Source organism: Pan paniscus, chromosome 7, assembly GCF_029289425.2.
Source record: "Pan paniscus chromosome 7, NHGRI_mPanPan1-v2.0_pri, whole genome shotgun sequence".
In the NCBI taxonomy this organism is placed as follows: Eukaryota; Metazoa; Chordata; class Mammalia; order Primates; family Hominidae; genus Pan; species Pan paniscus.
This window is the reverse complement of record NC_073256.2, coordinates 100,622,677-100,643,913: the sequence shown is the minus strand read 5'-3', so window position 1 is coordinate 100,643,913 and position 21,237 is coordinate 100,622,677. Positions and strand designations below refer to the sequence as shown.

Below are 21,237 nucleotides of genomic sequence, written 5' to 3'. Positions count from 1 at the left end.
TCATTTCTTTTTATTCTGTTTTTAGAGTTTTTACAGCTCATCATACTCAATATTTTAAAAAATAGCTAGAAAAAAATCATTAAAGTCCTGTGCCTGTGAAACACTGGGAAATGAATCAATTATATTTGTATTTGGAGCATTAAAAAATAAACTTGAAAAGAATTTCTAGCTATTTGGCAGATAAAATACTTAGGCCACAGAAGTTCAACAACCTCTGGAAAAGGCAGTGAGAGGTCAGCATTTACAGTTAATTACCTTTTCCCAGAAAAGTCTATTAATCTAATCAATAAATACAATGTAGGGGAATTGGCTTGTGTAATATGTATACACTTTAACACTTTACTTCAATGAATTGCTGGATGTTTCTAAGAAATAAATAGCTTCTGGTATTTCTGTGTAGAATATTTTACGTATTCAAAACATTTTAGGTTTGGAATGTAAAAAAACACACAACTAAAGGTTCCAGTGTTCTTATAGGTTGTAGGAAACAGGAGTATTACTATCATGTAGCTCTGGAAGAAAGAAATGAGGATAATTAAAAAAAAATAGTATTCATAATTGCTTGAACCTGGGAGGCAGAGGTTGCAGTGAGCTGAGATTGCACCATTGCACTCCATCCTGGGCGACAGAGCAAGACTCTGTGTCAAAAAAAAAAAAAAATAGTATTCATACAATGGTAGTGCCAGAAAATTCAAGGAATAGAACATTGTTGTGTCAGGAATCCAAAAATTCATTGTTTAATAGGATAAAGAGAATTGCTTTTATGTGTATTCTTAGAATACAAAGATAAGTGGAGAAATTGGAATGCTTGCACACTGTTGGTGGGAATGCAATATAATGCAGCCACTCTGGAAAACAGTATGGAGGTCCCCCTCTCCCCAAATAAAAAGGGAACTATCAGATGACCCAGCAATCCCACTACTGTGTGTTTATCCAAAGAAATTGAAATTAGGATCTCAAAGAGTTATGTGCACTCTTACACTCATTACAGCACTATTCAAAATCACCAAGATGTGGAAATAACCTAAATGTCCACTGACGGATGGATTTTGTAAAGTGTGGTATAAACATTCAAGGAAATATTATTTAGCCTTAAAAAAGAAGGAAAATCTGTAATGTGTAACAACATGGATGAACCTTGAGGAGATTATGCTGAGTGACAGTAAGACAAATACTGTGTGATTTCACTTATATGAGGTATCTAAAATAGTCAAATTTGTAGAATCAAAGAGTGAAATGGTAGTTACCAGGGGGCAGAGAGAAATGAAGGTGTTGCTAATAAGTGGGCATAAAGTTTCAGTTAAGCAAGATGAATAAATTCTAGAGATCTGCTGTACAACATTGCATAGTCAACAATACTGTATCGTACCCTTAAAATGTTTTAAAGATGGTAGATCTCATGTTAAGTGTTCTTCCATTCATTCTCTCTTCACTGGCAGACAATTCTCCCATTTAAAAACTAAACAGTTAAGTCATAAGAAAATTGGGTGGAATATGCACCTAACATGCCACAGTGAACAGAGGCAACATAGAAACCAGAAAGGGAATAAAAAAAAAAGTGTGGTTAAAATTTTATGAGTCTAAATGATATTTCCATGGTTACAGTGCCACTTTTTAGGATTACTTTTAACCAATGCAATTTGTAGAGTCTTTACATTTTCCCATAAACTGGAGGTAATTCTAGTTAAAATGATACTTTAAAAGTCAAATGAAGCAACTCTACAATCACTAGACAACCCGTGAACTATTTCTTTCTCATGAGTGGCTAACAGAAAATGGAAATAGTTTTGAATATATGTAATAGGTTTGGTTAAGCATACTCATAAGCATGTGTTCACATATTTTGAAATTATTTTCTTATAGAAATAAAATTCTTTTGGTTCTCTTATATTTACATTATTTGCTCAAATTACATTTTACCTCTTACAAAAATTGTGTAAATATTAGCATTAAAAATCACATTGTTTTAATACTAGTTTCCTTAAACCTAGAAATTTAGAAAGCATAGGTCAATTAGCGATGGTTAACAAAATTTACCTTGTGCTCATATTTCTACCTTATCTTAATAAGTCCTCTATTTACAATATCTCTCATCTATTTTTTTCAGTGAATTACAAATAGACCTTTTAATGGACAAGTCTGAATTTAAATAACAATGAGGCGTAACAATGGGCACTGAAGTAAAAATGAATTTAATACTCCAGTCATACTCCACTGTATTAGTTTTATAGAATGTGTTCAGGTTGAATAGTATATTTTAGAATGTGAATCTTGGATATGTTTTAGAATATAATCTGCGATTTGAGAATGAAGCGGCCTGCCTGCAACCCTTTCTCCCCAAAAGAGGTTTTTTTCTTTCTTATTCACTTCCTTTTACTCAGCCCTTACAATGGTGCCTGAGTACAGTAATCATTTAATAAGTATTTGCTGGCTGAGTGAATAAAAATGGCATTAAGGGCAAAACACATATCTAGACTAATTATTATTCTGTTGCATAAAACTCTTAATGTCACTAAGATGATTTTTCCAATAGCTTTTGCCCTTTGGAATTTGGGAATAATTTACAAGACGGGAAAGACTTGTTTGCCTCTCAGAATCTTAGAAGAGTTTATTGATTTAATAAATTTGGCTTGGCATCATAGAACTATAATACGGGTTTGGCCCACCCTACACAAAAATAGGCATTCTGGGCAAACTACGTGCAAGGCTATTTAAGAACCCTATGTTACTGATATTAGTATGTAGCATCTTACTCATCCTTATAGAACAATGGGAGTTACCTCCTGGGCAGGCAGAAGATGCCACTTCCCCATAGAACTCCCTCATATGTGTGTGTGTTCAGTCACCTGCCTGGGAGTGGTCTAGTCTGTCTCTCTGTGTTTAGGGCAATGTGAGGAGACTAAGGTACCAAAGGGTGAAGGTTAGGGTTGGGGATGGGGTGGGATTCAAAAGACCAAAATACAAAGATCTAGAATTTGTGGTCAGATTTTGTATGGCTAAATAATGACAAACCCTTCTCTTTAAATAAGATAATTATGTATCATCTGTTTTATCTTGATTAGTTCCTTTCTTCTTAGTATTCCCATATAAATGAAAATAACTTCTTTCAAATTTGAGATCACTGCAACTTTTCTCAGCAATTTCAAATGATTTGGTGTTACACTATACCCCAGCTCAACAGAGAATTCCTCAAAAGAGTGTCTTGATGTGAGATACAAGATTACTAATAAAATATTCTAGACTTTTAAGACAATAAAAGTTACAAGGGGTATGCATAAACACCATAACCAAGTCATTAAAAAAAATAGAGTCTCACTGTGTTGCCCAGGCTGGTCTCAAACTCCTAGGCCCAAGTGATCCTCCTATTTTGGACTCCCAAAGTATTGGATTACAGGCATGAGCCACCAAATCATTTTAATTTTTTTCTTTCAATGTTACTAAAACTTCCTATAATTGGCATGTCCACTAAATTTTGTTACTTGAGGAAAATATTAAGTTTGACATACAAAATCCCATAGCAGGGATTTTCATAAACATGATCCTATTTAATCTTTTCAATAACCCAAGAAAACTTCCTTTAACAGATATGGAAGTGAGCCTCAGAGACTCAGTGATTTGGCTTGTCCATCTGAACCTGAAACCCAAATAACTGAATCGATAAATGTATATCTGCACTTTGTAAGGGCAAATGGAAACGATTTTCTCCATTATAAAAGGCAAAGACACTGACTTTCCATTTCCCCATTTTTAGAGTGTCTATTTGGAGGCCTGGTGAATCTGTGTCCTTCCTCCTACCTTTGACATCAAAATAAATTTTATTAGGGATTAAGCCCATTCTCCAATGATTACAGTGTAGACATATGATATAGCTTGAATATGTGTTCCCCGTCCAAATCTCATGTTGAATTGTAATCCCCAGTAATGGAGGTGGGATCTGGTGGGAGATGATTGGATCATGAGGGAGGATTTCTCATGAATGGTTTAGCACCATCCTCTTGGTGCTGTTCTCACAATGGTGAGTGACTTCTTGTGAGATCTGTCTGTTTGAAAGTGTGTGGCACCTAGCTCTCTCTCTTGCTCCTGCTCTGGTCATGTGACCTGCCTACTCCTGCTGTATCTTCTGCCATGATTATACTTCTGGGGCCTCCTCGGAAGCTGAGGAGATGCCAGCATCATGCTCCCTGTACAGCCTGCAGAACTGTGAGCCAGTTACACCTCTTTTCTTTGTAAGTTACCGAGTCTTAGGTATTTCTTTATAGCAATGTGAGGATGGCCTAACACATCTCCAAGATTGTGAGTCAAATAACCTCTGGATATGTGATGATGTTGAATTTTATGTGAGCCTCATTAAGATAGTTAAGAAACCCTTTGTTCTCGGAAATGGCTTATTGCAAAGAACCACCCTTCTCCAGTTGATTTAGATAAGACTCACACCTGCTTATTTACCTATGCTAAGGCCAGACATAGATCCTCCAAATTCCCACTCTTGCCCTCATTCATGACTAACTGAACTATTTTGTCTCCTTTGGTCAATGAGAACAAAATGCTTATTAATCAAATAAGAGTCTCTCCTTCTCCCAGGACCCCAAACTTCAGTCCATCCTCAGCCTGAGCCAGGATCCATCCCCTCTTTAAGGGCCCTCCTGGAAAATATGCTGGCTTCAGGGTAGAACATCCTCTGATATATTTACTCAGTATGCCAGTCTTTCATCCCACTTCTCCACCCTGGGTTCTTTCTAATCTTGTTTACTCCTCTCATAAAAGAAAAACCCTTCTTGCCTAGTACTTGAGATGCTTGCAGATCTCATGGCCAAAGCATTCTCCCTATTGCAATAGTCCCTCTCCCGCCTTGCAATAGCCCTTTCAAATAAGTCTCTCATTACTAAGTCTTGATTTTTTTACTTGACAAATGTAAAAATGTAGCTCTGGAATTACCTCTGAGCTCTCTTAAGAGTTGTTCAGAAAACTGTCATGAGATACGATTTTTTGTCTTTTGGGGAAATAATTGTCCTTTCTTCTGTTTGGCCAAATAAAATGTGTGAGATTTTGTCCTGATGACCCAGAGGGCTTGACAAAACTTTAGACCGAGTTTTTCCTGACTATAGGCTCCTGACCTCCCTTTTCTTAGAGCATTTACTTTAGAAAAATTGTATTTGTAAATTTTTCCTCTGCCCCTTGGAGATATAAATCTTCCCCCAGCTTCTTGCCAGTTGTATAAACCCAGGAATATATTTCTTAAGGACCTGGAATCATTCCTTTGAACTGTAATCATTAAGTAAGAAGCAACCTCTATCTCTCAGTCTCTGTGGGAGGTGTAAACCTAACTTAGATAAGCAGCAATTAGCAAACACAGATGGCCTAATTACACTGACCAACCTTCCTCTACCATCCTCCAGTACTTTTCCACTAGTTACCCCAGTGCTTAAAATCTCTCCTGCCTGTTTCAGCAGAGCTGAGTTCAATCTGTCTCTTATTACAATAGTCTTGATTTCTGTTGAAACAGTCTTAAATCTTCCTTGCCTTTTTAACTTCATCCATTGCTATTTTTGCTATGACAGTAACATTGTGGTCACTTTGGTGCTACCTTACATGCTTGTAAATTTGTTACTGCTTATGCAATTAAAAAATTTTGTTTTCCTACTATATTGATAGGGAGAATTTTTTTTTTTTTTTTAAGACAAACTTTGGCTCTTGTTGCCCAGGCTGGAGTACAGTGGTGCAATCTTGGCTCACCACAACCTCTGCCTCCCGTGTTCAAGCCATTCTCCTGCCTCAACCTCCCAGGTAGCTGGAATTACAGGCATGTGCCACCATGACTGGCTAATTTTTTTCTATTTTTCATAGAGACAGGGTTTCTCCATGTTGGTCAGGCTGGTCTTGAACTCCCAACCTCAGGTGATCTGCCTGCCTCGGCCTTCCAAAGCGTTGGAATTACAGATGTGAGCCACTGCACCCAGCCGGGAGAGGTCTTTTTGTTGGCAGAATTGTTTTATTTTTCTAACTACTTTCATAATTAGCTTTTTGAAATCTCACAGAATTAAGACTTTAGATTTCTCCATTTTCCTCTAACACATTATAGCATTTTTAGAAAAGTAACTATTTTTTCCTATTTTTGTATATTTAAAGCTTATTTTTAAGCTGCTTCTCATTTCCAAAGGACTCCAGAATCTTTCTGTTCTCTTCCCCCTCTGTTATCCTCTGTATAGAAACTCAGAAATGGTGAAAATGTTTACACTCTAGATTTGTTATTTGGCTTTTAACATCATGAGAGGCTGTTTGAAAATTGTGTATCTACCACAATACTCTTAACATCTCAAAAATCCTTAGAACTAAAGCTTGTTTTTTAATGATCACGTTGTTTGATAGCTAGCTGCACTGATAGCTGCAGTTGAAATCAGAGCATCTATCTTACTTATCTGGGCATACTTTAGTTTGGAATCCTCTGAAATTTACTTTCTTATGAACTTGTGACTCTTTTCTTTTAGCTTTAAAAATTGTAGATCAGGAGTGAGAGGAAGTCTTATTTTCTGGTTTGTTTTATAAGTCAGCATTCTAGCTTTGCTAACTAAATTCAGGTTACTTCAAATTTGCATTTCTATCACTCGTGGGAGACAATATTTCAGAACCACTGAAAACCAACAGGATAAGTCAATACTGCTGTGTTGACTTTGATGTGTTGGTTTTAAGCCTCCTTCTGTTGTTCCTCCTCAGTGCCTTCAAGACTCAGGCTGCTGCCTGAATGACCTAGTGATTAAGCTATAATGAAAACTGTTTGCTTCCATTCTTTGTATAATAATCCTCAAAATCACAGAGGGGATGCACACAAAAGTAATACTTAGAACACAATCTGATTATGACAGACAATAAAAATGCACTTAAAATGCTCATAATATGTTTGAGGTAGTCTGAGGACATTTTCCTCTCTCTTTCTTTAACAAATATTTATGAACATTAACATATGCTAAGCACTACACTGAGGAAAAACACAAAGTAAAATAACCCCCGAGAAATGTACAAATCAGTGATCCAGAAAGAAGGAAAATCATTAATTACAATATAGTAAGTTAAGTATGAGGAGCTATGTACAAAGCATGGCCTAAAGAAAGAAGCAAATCCAAATGGATGTGTCCTTGTTGGGGGACAGATTTGTGGAACGGGTGACACAGAATGATGATCTTTAAGAGAGGAGATGTTTTTGCCAGACAGACAAAATAAAAGGTAGAATGGGTTATTCCAGGCAAAGGGAACAGCATATGTAAATGCATGGAGTCATGACACGGTGTGTCAAAATCATCAGGTAACCCAACATCCCTCAGTCTACTCACTCATCCATCCCCACACAAATGCTAGATACTGTGCTATGCGTGAGGGATCCACAATGAAAAAAAAACACCCTGGCTCAAACGGTTTTAAATCTAGTTGAAGAGAAAGGCATTTTAAAAAGTGGTAGCAGCACTGAAGGAAGTGTCCTAACAGAGGTTTACAGGAGTCGTGGAGGATGTGCCTGAGTAACTTGAAATTTCAGGAAGGTTTCCAGATAAAACCAAGTAGTGAAATAAAAGTGGGTGTTCACCAGGATCAGGTACGGAATGACATTTCAGGAAAGTCAATCCCTGCCCCTCACCCTTACGCTTCAGGCAACCTCTGTCTGTTTAATTGCAATGATACACTAGTGCTCCACTTCCTTGCCAGCATTTAGTTATAGCAGCCAATTTTGGTCAGTCTGAGTGAGGGTGTGCAGTGTTACCTTATTGTGGTTTTAATTTGTACTTTCTTGAAGACTGATGATTTTGAGTGAGTTTTCATGCGTTTACCTCTTTGGTGAAGTGTCTATTTGCCCTTTCTTCTTCATGTACCATGTGCTCTATCCCAGTGGTTCTCAGCCTTGGCTGCACAGTAAAACATCTTTAGACTTTTGGTCTGGGCTCCACCTTCTGAAACTCTGATTTAATTTTTATGGCTTGTGGCCCCTGTCATTGGTGTTTATGAAAGATGCACCCTCAGTGATGTCATGTGCACTCAGTTTTGAAAACTCTACTGTTGTACTTCAGGGTTCTCGAACTTCAGTAGGCACCACAATCACCTAGAATGCGTGTTAAAACATAGAGGACTGGGGTCCGCCCCAGAGTTTCTGATCCAGTAAGCCTGGGTTAGAGCCTGAGAATCTGCATTTCTAACAAATATTCCACATGATACGATGCTGCTGGTTCTGGGCCATCCTCTGAGTTCCACTGCTTTAGCCAAACTAAACTGGCAACTTCCCCAATTCTTTCATACCTTTCTTCCTTGTATATACTGTTCTTTCCATGTGGAATGCCATCTAATTCTTTTTTACTTTGCATACATTTTTTCATTCTTCAAGAACCAACTAGAATGTTACACAGACTTTGTGAAGTCTGCTCTATCATCTCACTTCCTACACCCGATTGTATGACTTATGTGACATTTTTACCTATCATACTGTTTTACTTATTTGTTCTGGTTGCAACATCTTCTCTTCTACCCAGTGAGAGCTCTGTGAAACCAGAAACCAGTAGGTCTTATTCTTTGAATCTTAAGCAACCAACAATATCTGGCACATTACTGAGTTTCCATTATTTAATTAAAAATTCTTTCGGTTGTTATTTTAATGAATAAGTGTCTGGGTGACTAAAGAAAATGTGATATGTAAGGCTTCTCACATACTCGGTTTTCATAAAACCACAAGTTACCATCTGTTACTAAATTCATGGCCAGATCACATGAGTCAGAGAACAAATCTATAGCAAAAACTGAAGCAAAAGCCCTATATCATCACAGGATACTGTTAGTGTTATCTTTATTAAAAAAAAGAAAGCCATAAGAATGGAATTTAAAAATAAATTGTTTTGAATTGAATGTGCTGAGAGCTATACAATCAAATAAAAATTTAACAAGCTGAAATCAAATCATAATTCTTCTCAGAATATTATATTTGTTTCCTGAAGTCTTTCTTATCAAATAAGAAGTGCTTTTTTAACAAATTTGAATAATCCAGGGTTTTTAAAAATACAAAGTTTCATATGAAGATTATGTTGCTAGGAATGTAATGTTTTATTGAAAGCTTCACTGGCAAAATGAGATGATCATAACAATAGCAATAATGATAACAGCAGCAATTTACTTGTTTACTTTGTGCCAGTGACTTTGTTAAGTGCAGTCCATGCATTATATTTTTTAATCGTTACAAAAGCCCCATGAGGTGGGTATTATTACTCTATTTTCATACCAAGGCTGAAAGAAGTTAAATAGTTTGTTCAAGGCCAGTATTCAATTCCATTTCTATGTAGGGGTGCCAGATAAAATACAGGAAACCCAGTTGAATTTGAATTTCAAATTAAATAACACTTTTTGGTACATTTCATGTAGTATTTGGGACATGATTATATTAGAAAATCATTTACTATTTATCTGAAATGCAACTTTAACTGAGTGTCCTGTATTTTATTTGCTAAATCTGGAGACCCTATCTCTATCTGACTCCAAAAAATTTACATCAGACCACTAGGTTGTATTGCATTCCAATTCTCTCTTATGTACAGGTAAGTACAGGTTTACTTATATGAAATTTGTGGAATAAACTTCAAACATTTAGTAAAGCATCAAGGTCTTTTATAATTTGCCCTCTGTTCTCCTGGTCCCCACATTCAGGGGTGCAGCAAATGCCAAGGCCTTGAAACAGGAGCTGAGCAGTGTGTGCCTGGAAACTACAGAGCTGATGTGGTGTGAATGGGAGAGAACTAGGAGCCAGATCAGAGAGGTAGCAGGGGCCAGATCACGCAAGACTTTGTAGATCAATGTAAGGACTTAGGTATCTATTCCAAGCAAGGTAGGCAGTTATTAGAGAGTTTTAAGTACAATGAAATAGCCTGGCTAAAGCTTTAACACAGCCAAATTGGCAGCTCTTTGGAGAACAATCTGCAGAAGAATAAGGCCAGAAGCAGGGAGTTTTTGCAAAATATTCAGTCATTAGCTCATGTAGCTGCTTTGCTCTATAGTAGAACTCATGGTTCAGGCTTTAAGCTGTGTTACTTGGGGTCTTGGTAACAACTTGCAGTTTAGAGCCGGGGACAGGGCATTGTCCTTGCAACTTTAATGTGGAACCTGATGTGGCTTCTCTGGCACAATGAGACCTGAAGGTATCTTACACCAAGTGCACCTTGTGGGTCCTGCACCTCTGAGTGTGAGAAAGTCATATTGGTTCTCACAAAAGGCAGCAGCAAAGTCTGTGGCAAGGCTGCATCCTCAAGGGGGAGGGCAGGTAGCGGGCAGGTAGAAGAAGCACATCATCAGATATGCTCCTGAGCACAGGTGAGATACTTTCTGGGACTCCCAGAAGCAGCTGGGAGAGATTGTGAGGGAGTGGCAAGGTATTGCAGCTATGCAGAGGCTGATATAAAGCCAGTAGACTTTTATTATTAACATAACTATGACTTAATTTATCCCATGTCTGGAAATGCATGGAAACATTTGGGTCACCAAAATTAAATACATGAAGTTAAGTAGGACAATAAAACAGAAAATACAGGCCTGGCACAGTGGCTCACACCTGTAATCCCAGCACTTTGGGAGGCCGAGGTGGGCGTATCACCTGAGGTCAGGAGTTAGAGACCACCCTGGCCAACATGGTGAAACCTCATCTCTACTAAAAATACAAAAATTAGCCAGGCGTGGTGGTGGGTGACTGTAATCCCAGCTAGTTGGGAGGCTGAGGCAGGAGAATCGCTTCAACTTGGGAGATGGAGGTTGTGGTGAGCCAAGATCACACCACTGCACTCCAGCTTGGGCAACAGAGAGAGACTCTGTCTCAAAACAAAGAAACAAACAAACACACAAACCAGAAAATATACACAAGGATAAAAATGCCCTACAATAAAAACAGAAAGACTTGGCAAGGTTTTTCTGACTTTGGAAAAAAATATATAAGAGGATACAAATGCTCTACAACATAAAAGACTTAGCAAAGTCTTTCTGACTTTCTAAGTCTTTTTTTTTTTTTGTCATAGTGCAGTAGGTCACCTAGACTAGGTCAATTGCAGGACACATGCACCATGGTTGTTTATCTTATCCCTAACTCCATCCAAATAATGGTACTGCTTTCTTTATGTCTTCAATATCTGTTCTCAGTAGGACAGGGAAGATAGCTTATGATGGATTGATAGAGTTCAAGACGAAGGTCTTTGAATGCCGTGCTAAAATACGAAAATCAAACAAAATTCAAAATCAAACAGATTAACTACAGAGTAGCACAAAATGCCTACTCTGTGCCAAGTATGTGCCTTTTAGACATTAGTTCATTTACTCCTCATGGCAGTTGTGAGCCAGACACATATTATTGTCAACCCTCTTTTATAGATGGAAAAACTAAAGCCAGTGAAGGCACAGGTAAGTGGCTTGCTCAAAGTCATGGGACTTTGAATATGCTTCTGTCAGACTGCAGGCAGAGCTCTTGTTTCTAACAGTTAAGCCATCCAACCTCCAGGAAAGATTTTGCCTTAATGGCAGAGTTCGTTAATTACAATAAAAATGATTGAAATCAAGTGAGATGGCAAGAGTAGCAAGTCTGAAGTAAGAGGGGACACTTATTACAAAGGGATCAGAGCTCTTGAAGAGGCGGGATTCCAGGTGGAAAGCTGGAAGCAGAGATACCTGCTTATTACACTTTCCCTCACATCAAAGGCTGAGTCATATCCCATTTCTGTTGAGAACAGATGGCCAGTGGACATGCATGACCCATGCAGGTCACCTAGGCCAGGTCAGTTGCAGGACACATGCACCATGGCTGTTCATCCTATCCCTAACTCCATCCAAATAAGGGTACTGCTGTCTTTATGCCCTCAATATCTATTCTCAGTAGGACAGGGAAGATAGCATATGATGGATTGACAGAGTTCAAGATGAAGGTCTTTGAATGCTGTGCTAAGATACATGCCAAAATCCAACAGATTGAGTACTACTTTCTTCCTTGTAATTTATAATTCTAACTAATTCAGTTGGCACTACCTTTGTGGAGCATGTCTCACAGTTCTTGTTTTTCCTCTAGCCAGCATTCATTCAAAATGATAAGAAAAAGAAAGAGAAGCGCAGTTGATAAGGGGGATCATCCAGGTGAAGGAATTCATTAGGAAAGAAACAAAAAGTCTCAAAAAGAAGGAGACATTTTCAGCCTTTCTCATAAAGAAAGACCAAGAATACTGATCAGAATGCTTTATGCATTCCAGATTTTCAATGGTGTACCAGAATTTTTACTTTGAGTTGTCTTCAACTGCAGGATTGGATTTGAGGTCCAGACCTTCCCCACTGTGCACAGAAATTCAATACCTGGTAAGCCCAGATGACTTACTGCTTAGTTGAATGTTTTGTTAAATCCTGAAAGATGTATTACAACGTAGTACTCAGCTTGCATGTCTAAGTATTACACAGTTCAGCTAGGTAAATCTACTGTGGATTCTTGCTAGATTTGCCTGATTTGATTGTGTGTAGTCAGCAAAAGGAAAAGCAATTATAAGTAGAATTCAAAAGAACTCAAATTCTCCTTAATCCATTTAAATGTTTTGCTTGTCTATAGTTTCCTTTGGGAATTGATGGTTTAGCTCTGTAGTTTCAAACCTTGGTTTGATAAAGCACAGATTCCAGGGCTGCTTCTTGAGATAATCTATGTTGGCATTTTAGCACCCCAGGTATTGAGTGTAAGTTGACCAAAAACTCTCCTTTGGAAAACACTGGATTAGCCTAAGGCTCCATAACACATCTGACAGCTTTATAATGTCCTAGAGTGTTCACAGAAGCCTTTTCTCGTACACCTGAGGAGAGCTCATTTGCTTTTTTGAATTAGCACTGTGTTAAGCACTAGCTTTCCTATAGTATTTCCATTATGGCAAAGGCCACTTTAATTTTGGATGATGTTATTTTATATAAAGGGGAATACAGATTTGGTGGATATAAATATAGAGAATAAAAGAGATTGAAATGTTGTATTTGTGAAGTTTCCAGTAGTTTTTATTTTTTAAAATTCACCTTTACCTACCTATTTATAATGTGAATTATCTAATGCTTTTGGGATTTTAAATATATTTTCCATAAAATGATCTGGGGACAATGAAGGATGATTTGAATGTTGTTTATTCAATTTTAGCACATGTCATTTCTCTAATTTGTCATCCTTCAAGGTAAAGTTCCAACCCCATTTCTGCCAGGAGTCTTTATTGACCATAGTGGCTATGTCTGGTTCCCCAACTGTAAACTATGTTTTTTATATGGTTCTTACCATGACATGCTGCATTGTATTTTTTGTCTGTGGCCTTTATCCTCAGTTAGTTCATATCTTTCTTATTTTCCTTCTTTATCCCCAGCAGTCAATCAATGAATACTTGCTAGTGGATTTATTCAGAAACATGACTATAGTAGTGGTTTCATAGTGTATGTATAGTGCATCAATACAGAATTTAACTGTAGATAAATCCAAATTTTGACTTCTATGCACTACTGAAATATATAGGTATAGATTATTGTAGAATCACAGATTTTTAGTCTTGGCTGGCTGCTTATAAATTATAAAGTCCGAGCTTGTTTTTTGTTTAGTTTTTCTGTTTTTGTGCATGAGGAAATCAGTCATCTGTCTGGTTTTTTTTTTATTATACTTTAAGTTTTAGGGTACATGTGCACAACGTGCAGGTTTGTTACATATGTATACATGTGCCATGTTGGTTTTTTTTTTTTTTTTAAGACAGAGTTTTTGCTCTGTTGCCCAGGCTGGAGTGCAATGGCTCAATCTCAACTCACAACAACCCCCGTCTCTTGGGTTCAAGCGATTCTCCTGCCTCAGCCTTCTGAGTAGCTGTAATTACAGGTACCTTCTACCATGCCCGGCTAATTTTTGTATTTTTAGTAGAGATGAAGTTTCACCATGTTGGCCAGGCTGGTTTCAAATTCTTGATCTCAGGTAATTCACCCACCTCAGCCTCCCAAAGTGCTAGGATTACAGGCGTGAGCCACCATGCCCAGCCAGGAAATCAGTCCTCTCTCTACAAGACACTAAGCTACTTGAGACAAGGAGCCATACTCTTAAACATTTCCTTTCATACATAAAGCAAGGACTTTAGTTATCCCTGCATTTTTGGTAGCACCTGGTGCACACATGATAGATTCCCGAATGTTAGTTGAAAGAATTGCTTCATGGAAATCAATTTCACTAAGTGTATATTTAGAACTAGACATTATGTAGATAGTCTGTGCTCATATCTTTGGCTTCTCACCACCTCACAAGGGGCACCACCACCTACAGCTACCCTACTAGCTCATTTTGTTGAATTTCCTTCACTTCAGATCCAATTCTTATTTCCTGTTCATTCTTTTGCAAGAGCATTCTGGATTTGCCTTGAGCAGCCAAATGGGCATGTGGATACCAGCTCTTCTTTGTGAGAAAAACTCTAATTATATTGTATCTTTGCTGTTCAAATCTATGATGCCCTTTATTACCTAAAAAGAAAATATTTGTGCTTTTATTTCACTTTTTGGGAACCAAGGATGGTTTGGTTCAGTAGCCTGGAAAGGAGATAACAGTGAACACCAGACTAGGGAATTTTCTCTTGGCCAATCACTAGGAGAGACTCCTTAGTTTCAATCTGGATTGTAAGGACTGAGTGTTAAACCCTTCCTCATTTATTATTTTCCAAGTCTTAGAAACAAAATGATATAATAGAGATAGGATTTATCTCTAGTTCCCTAAGCCTCCAATGATAATACCAGGGTTGAGGGAGAAAACCTGATGAGTACCTCCAGGCAGGTGCTCAGTTCTAATCAGCTATTTTCTGTGTATTTAGAGTATAGTCCAGATACCATGGTTTGGATTTATTGCCATGACTGTATGGTCAAGCCTTGCTCTTTCAGACATATTGCTCCTAGGAAACATATGCATCCAGAGTAAAACTGAAACAGAATGGTTTTTGAAATTTCTGATCTTGCCTTACTATTTTGTAAAAAAAGAAAGTCAAGAGAGACTCAGAGAAGTTATTTGGTTAGGTAGTTCAATTGGACTGATAATGACAGATCTGGGACTGAAATTGGCCATGCCCTCCCTTTCTTGTCAGCCTTTCCATAACTGTCTTACTCTTTCACCCTCTCATCCAATATTTGGAGTGACTTCATGCCCATGTAGATGACTCATCTTGCATCTGAGCCCCTCATTCCTTAGATTCTTCATCTGCTGTGACTTTCGCACTGATCCCACTTCTATCACTCCCTCCCATAGAACATCTCATCATCTCTTAAACTGTCCACCTCTGAAATATCTCGGTCCCTAAGTACAGACTTTGTTTTTCTTTTATTCATTTAGTTCCTCTTTCTCTAGTCCTTAATGGTATATGTAGGGGCTTTTTGTTCCCTTTGTGCCTTTATTTTCTCATTTTTAAACTGCCCCCACAACCGTGTTCCCTTCCTTCCCTGTTGGTTAGATTCCATGACCCATCTAGTCAGCCACTCTTATTTATTTATTTATTTTTTTACTAATATCCTAACTCCTTTTATTTATTGTTGTTTTTTTGCACTATCTGACAAAAATGCAACTTTGAACATGTTTGCTTTCTTCATGCTTCCATAAGGGCTGATAAAAGCCAATGGAGAAAAGGCAGATTGATGACGTGATAACAGTAGTTCTCAAAGTGTGATCCCAGACCAGCAGCATCAGTATAATTTAGGAACATGTTACAAATACAAATTCCTAGAGCCCCCTTCAGCATACTGAATCAGAATCTCTCAGAATGGGACACAAGAATCTGCGTTTTTACAAAGTTCTCTAAGTAGTTCTGATACATCTTAAAGTTTGCAAAATACTACTCTATTAATTCTTGATCTTTAACCTTAACTGGCTACTAACACTGCCAATCTTTATATGTTTTTTAAATTAGTAATCTTTAGTGTTTTCCATAGGAGCCTTTTCAAATCTTTTTCATTCCCCTCAAATCTGTGATAGTGCCCATCTCTCCTCATTCCCCAGAGGTTATCACTCTCTGACTTATCTTAGTTTGTGCTTGAACTCCCTCAAACTCCTGCCACAACATCCTTAGACTAATCACAGTCACTTGCAGTGGAGGAGTCTTCAGGTATGTATACTTGTGGTCTAGATCCCTTTCCTTTCAGCATTGGGGATCTTTTCTCTTTCTCTTCACCAAGTTCTCTCTCTCTACTGGCATCCTTCACCTAATCTCATCACAACTTACATTCACACTCTTTGGGATTTTGACTCTGTGTGTGATGAAAAACATTGTAGGGTTTTAAGCAAGGAAATGGCATTATCTGACAGATAGTTTATAAAGATATTTACCCTTCTTCTGTGGAGAATGGGTTGCATGAGGCAAGAGTTGAAGCAAGAAAACCAGTTTAGATATTATGGAAAATCTGAAGAGCAGGGATCGTGGCTTGGGTCATGGTACTTGTTGTGGAGTTGTAACTAACTTTGGGGGTGTGAGTTGGAAGTAGCATTAATAAGGATAAAGGTGGGGGCCAAGGATGATCTTAGTCTTTGGTTTTAATAACTATGTGAATGGCGATGCTGTTTACCAGAATGAGGAAGCCTGGGAAAGTGCAAAATGACTAGAAAAAAATCAAGACTGTTTCTGGCCATGTTAAGTTTCAATTGTTTATTGGAGAGCTATGTGGTGACAGGCAGCTAAACATTTGACTCTAGAGTCCCATGAAGAGATCAGGGATAGAAATGTGAATTTAGGAATCTTGGCCTATAGGTAATATTTAACGCTCTAGTATTTGATGAAGACATCTTGGGACAGGGTGTAGAAAGAGAAGATGGCCTAAGACAAAGCCCTGAGCTACCCAATATTTAAAGTGGGAGCATGGAGGGAAAATTTCTAGTACAGGAAACTGAGAATGAGCAAGTGGTAAATTAGGAGAATTTCTCAGAAGAAGGAAGTGGTCAGCTTATGAAAAATTCTGCTGAGAAGTAAATTAAAATAAGAACAGAGAAGTAACCATTGTAAATGGCAGCATGGAGGCCTCCAGAGAGCTCAAGGAGTGTATAGTCAGTCACAATGGAATCCTGACAGCAGAGATCTGATTAGAATGAGTTGAAGAAATCATGTTGTCGAATTAGTCCTGCTGAATCATGTAGTCCTGCCTAAGGAGAAGCTGGGACATTTGTTTGTTCTTTACTCTAATCCTTAATCAATAGATTCCTGAAATCAATGTCAGTCTAAGAACAGGTGCTTGTGTTCTGCAAACTGATACAGACTTTCATGGAAATAGGGGTGGTTGTTAAAAGTTCATATTTGAAAAGTTTAAATGAAGGTGCTGGCTGGGCACAGTGGTTCACACATGTAATCCCAGCTTTTTGGGAGGCCGAGGTGGGCAGATGACTTGAGGTCAGGAGTTTGAGACCAGCCTGGCCAACATGGTGAAACCGCATCTATATTAAAATTACAAAAATTAGCTGGATGTGGTGGCAGGTGCCTGCAATCCCAGCTACTCGGGAGGCTGAGGCAGGAGAATCGCTTGAACCAGAGGGGCTGAGGTTGCAGTGAGCTGAGATCATGCTACTGCACTCCAGCCTGGGTGACAGAGTGAGACTCTGTCTCAAAAATAATTAATTCAATAAATAAACAAAAAATAATAAAGGTGCCATAAATTTTAACAGAGCTGGCATGTTAAAAGTTAATATAGAATCTATACAATTCAGCTGTCTTGGAAACTATTGATAAAACAAGCACCATGACAAAATGAGTTAAGTAACTAAAGGTACAGTATTAAACTGGAATCTGATTTTTACCTGGGATAAGCCAAATTTAACATGATCAGTCCATAGATATTTGGAAGTTGGCGACATATACACCCACACTTGCCCGCATATCATTTTTATTAGTTAAGTCCTTTGAGATAGTATATTTAATTTCATGCTTGATAAAATATGAGAAATAACATCCTCATCAGCATACATTTACCAAGTCCGTGATGTGGTTATGCAGGAAAGGACATCTGGAAATGAGCAGTATAATGATTACAATATTAGGAAAATACAACTTGTAAAGAAGCAGGTCTTAGCCAAATTCCCAACTCATAATAACTGATTATCAGGCAGTACAGGCATTGAAAATGATGAACTGGCCATCTACCAAAGTGTCATCTTAGGGAGCACACTGTAGACAAGACTGTTGGCCATACAAATAGTATAAATAATTATCATCAGTTAGTAAACCAGGTATCTTCCAGTATATTGTAGTTTGTTACCAGGATATTATATCCACATATAGTTCACTTGTAATTGCATAAATGCAAGGTTCCTTTTGCAATGGAGCATTTTGGAGAGAATCTTTCATTTTGGACTTTAAATATACCTAATCTCTTACATGATATTTATTTTGCTCCTTCATTTAGACCTTCCTATTTTAAGTTAGCAATAAAGTATTGAGCACTTATTATGTGCAAAGCACTATACTCATGTTCCCTTAAATATATGCATATAAGAGAAATAAGCCCCAAATGATTTAATCCTTATTTTAGAATGAATGAGTTGCTAACATGCTAGTGTTGATACCCAAAGGGTGTGAATACCAAATGTTTCTTTCCTACCAGCTCATGACCCCCATCTTCATCGAAGTCCTCCTCTATCCCATCTGTCATCTCTTCTCCATCGGCATCTGGCCCTCCTTCAGCAGGCTCCTCTGTAGAGTGATCTGCAATCTCTGACACACATTCCTCTTGAATCAGCACTAGACTCTCTTCCAATTGCTTCTTCTGAGCTTCTGGGGGGGGAGAAAGCAAATGACTACTACCTTGGGTTGCTCATGAGCCATTTGGATAAACCATGAAAAAACAGTCCATGAAAGGGTAAACGCTATATGCTATTAAAGGTGTACAGAAGGTAAGGTAATATTATGCTTTAAGTTGAATTTTTTCAATCATGTAAATCATGTACAGATTTCTATGTGCACTTACATGTAAGCATATTTATTTAACAGAATTAGCAAAAATTAGGGAATCCAGATGGTAGTAGTACATAGATTAGTAAGATTTACATAAACAGATTGATCTTTCTGGCTACTTTATTTTATATATAGTGCTTTCTAATAAGGATGGTCTTTCTGAGAGGAAAATAGAGCAAAAACAAATGGCAAAAATCAGATACAACATAGAACTTTTTCACTCAAGGAAGCAGGATGGAGAAAATTCATTGACAAGTTCAAACCTAAGTGAAAAAGACAAAAACTCACTGAGGAAAAAAGTACAAAAGCAAATATGTTGTTTTTCAGACAACATGTCTGTGTGAATAATTGCCTGAAATTTTAAAGTCTAAATTATGTTGACAGATGTGGTTAACTTCAATGGTTAAGAACATAAATTCTGGGGTCAGACAACCTGGGTTCAAAGTTGAGCTTCATCACCTAATAGCTTTGTGATGCTGTGCAAAGTGGAAATGATTAACCCTCCATGTGTCTCAGTTTTCTCATCCATGCAATAAGGACAACTATTTCCTAAACTTTCAGGGTTTGGTATAGTGAATCAAAGTGTTAGTATAGAGACTTGCAAATAATAAGTGCTCAACAAATGAAGCTACACTCCACATTACTAGAATTTCCTCTAGTTGTCAGGATCTGTGCATTCCATATACAGAAACCTGCTCAAATGGAAATTGTGCTGACAGAATCATAATTATTTCCTCTAGTGGGTGGTATTCATCCCCTGTGATAATATAAAGAAATGTTGGGTATCTGATAAATTAGATCATTGTATGTTCCTCCTTCTCTAACTTATTCCCATGTGTTCATGACTATTCAAAAGTTGGTTGTTTTCACTAATTTTGCTGGGTTATTTTTTATCAGATGATTAATCTATCCTTTGATCTGAGTTTTTAAATAGCCTAATTTTTTATCTTATTTATTGATAATTTACGACAATAAAGGTAGTTTATAGAGCTAAATAACTTTAGGGTATTCATTTCTGGTCTTTTTCATAACGTGAGATAAAAGGAAAATGAGCATTGATATAAACATTTTGTCTCAGCACCAAACTTTTCAAACATAACTAATATATAAATCAACAAACTGATATAAATATAATGTACAAATAAGCAAATAAGCAGATATTCTTTCCAAGAAATTGCTTATAATTAAATAATAATTACTTTTATAAATAAATGTGTATCTATACTTTCTTGCATTTTAATTCTCCAAATGATAAAGTTTATTGAAAATAAGACAGTAGTAGAGGGTTGCCGTGCCTTGCCTCTGTTGTCAGAGTTTAGTTACCCTGAGCTCTAGTTGACAAGATTCTAGCTCTAGCTTTGTTACTTACCCACAGAATTATAGACACTGAGTTTGAGTCTAAGTTTTGGCCATTTGTTCAGGGCAGGTCCTTTAAGCACATTAAGTCATTCTTTCCTCATCTATACCTACCTCTGGGTTTTACTGTGAGAATTAGCAGAGCTTATATTTGGGAAATGTTTTGCAAATTATAAAGGACTACATAAATGTGTTCTATTATATACAAAAGGTAGATGGTATGCTCTTCACTGAATAACAACAACAGTAAAGTTAGATCAAGAGGCCTGTTGAGATCACAGAACAACACTCATGGGGCTGAGGCTGTGTTTCAGAGGAGAAAAAGAGCTGGTAGATCAAACCAAGGCTGGAAATAATTACTATGGGTATCATAAATGACCAAAACATAGGCTCTTTTTCATTAAGAGAAAGACATTTACTTCATATAAATAGACACAAGCTATACACGCCTTGATGTTTTTAAAATCAACTTATTAGGTTCAAATTTCTCCATTTAACAACATTATTTGTGCAGTAAGGATGTGAATTCTGCTTTTAAAATTATACTTTTTAATCTTGATATGCATATACAGATGTACTGATGGAAGGAAGTATAGTACATAAATTCTTCCCGTTTTTCCTAATGTCTATATAACATTTAGCACAGAAAGTCCTATGAAGACTATAAAGTGGTTATTGTAAAATGTAACCAAGATTTTTTCTAAATATAGAAAATTATTATCCAATTTAAGAAGGTAAAAGTGAGTTAAAGAAAAAAATCTGTTTAATCTAGAGAAGACTCAGTTGTTTGAATTCAAAGGAAGTTAAATAAGGCAAGAAAGACCAAAAACACTCTCAATTTTACTCTTACTGAAGATTTCTAGGTTTTATTCTCATTTTCCTTCCACATGTCATTCATTGTGCTCTACAGTTCTAGATCTGTAACCTAGGTTAA

General features: G+C 37.3%; 1 protein-coding gene across 23 annotated transcripts in view; it reads right to left on the bottom strand.

Moving 5' to 3' along the window:
- RALYL (RALY RNA binding protein like) overlaps nucleotides 1-21,237 on the bottom strand; it is a 730,691-nt gene that overhangs the window by 15,196 nt on the left and 694,258 nt on the right. For 17 of the 23 annotated variants that reach the window (XM_057303038.1, XM_055116691.3, XM_034966286.3 and 14 more), the window contains one exon: nucleotides 18,595-18,767. The exons of the other annotated variants lie outside the window; for them this stretch is intronic. In XM_057303038.1, coding sequence (XP_057159021.1) covers nucleotides 18,595-18,767 — 173 coding nt within the window. The remainder of the gene's footprint in view (nucleotides 1-18,594; nucleotides 18,768-21,237) is intronic. 23 annotated transcript variants of the gene reach the window in all.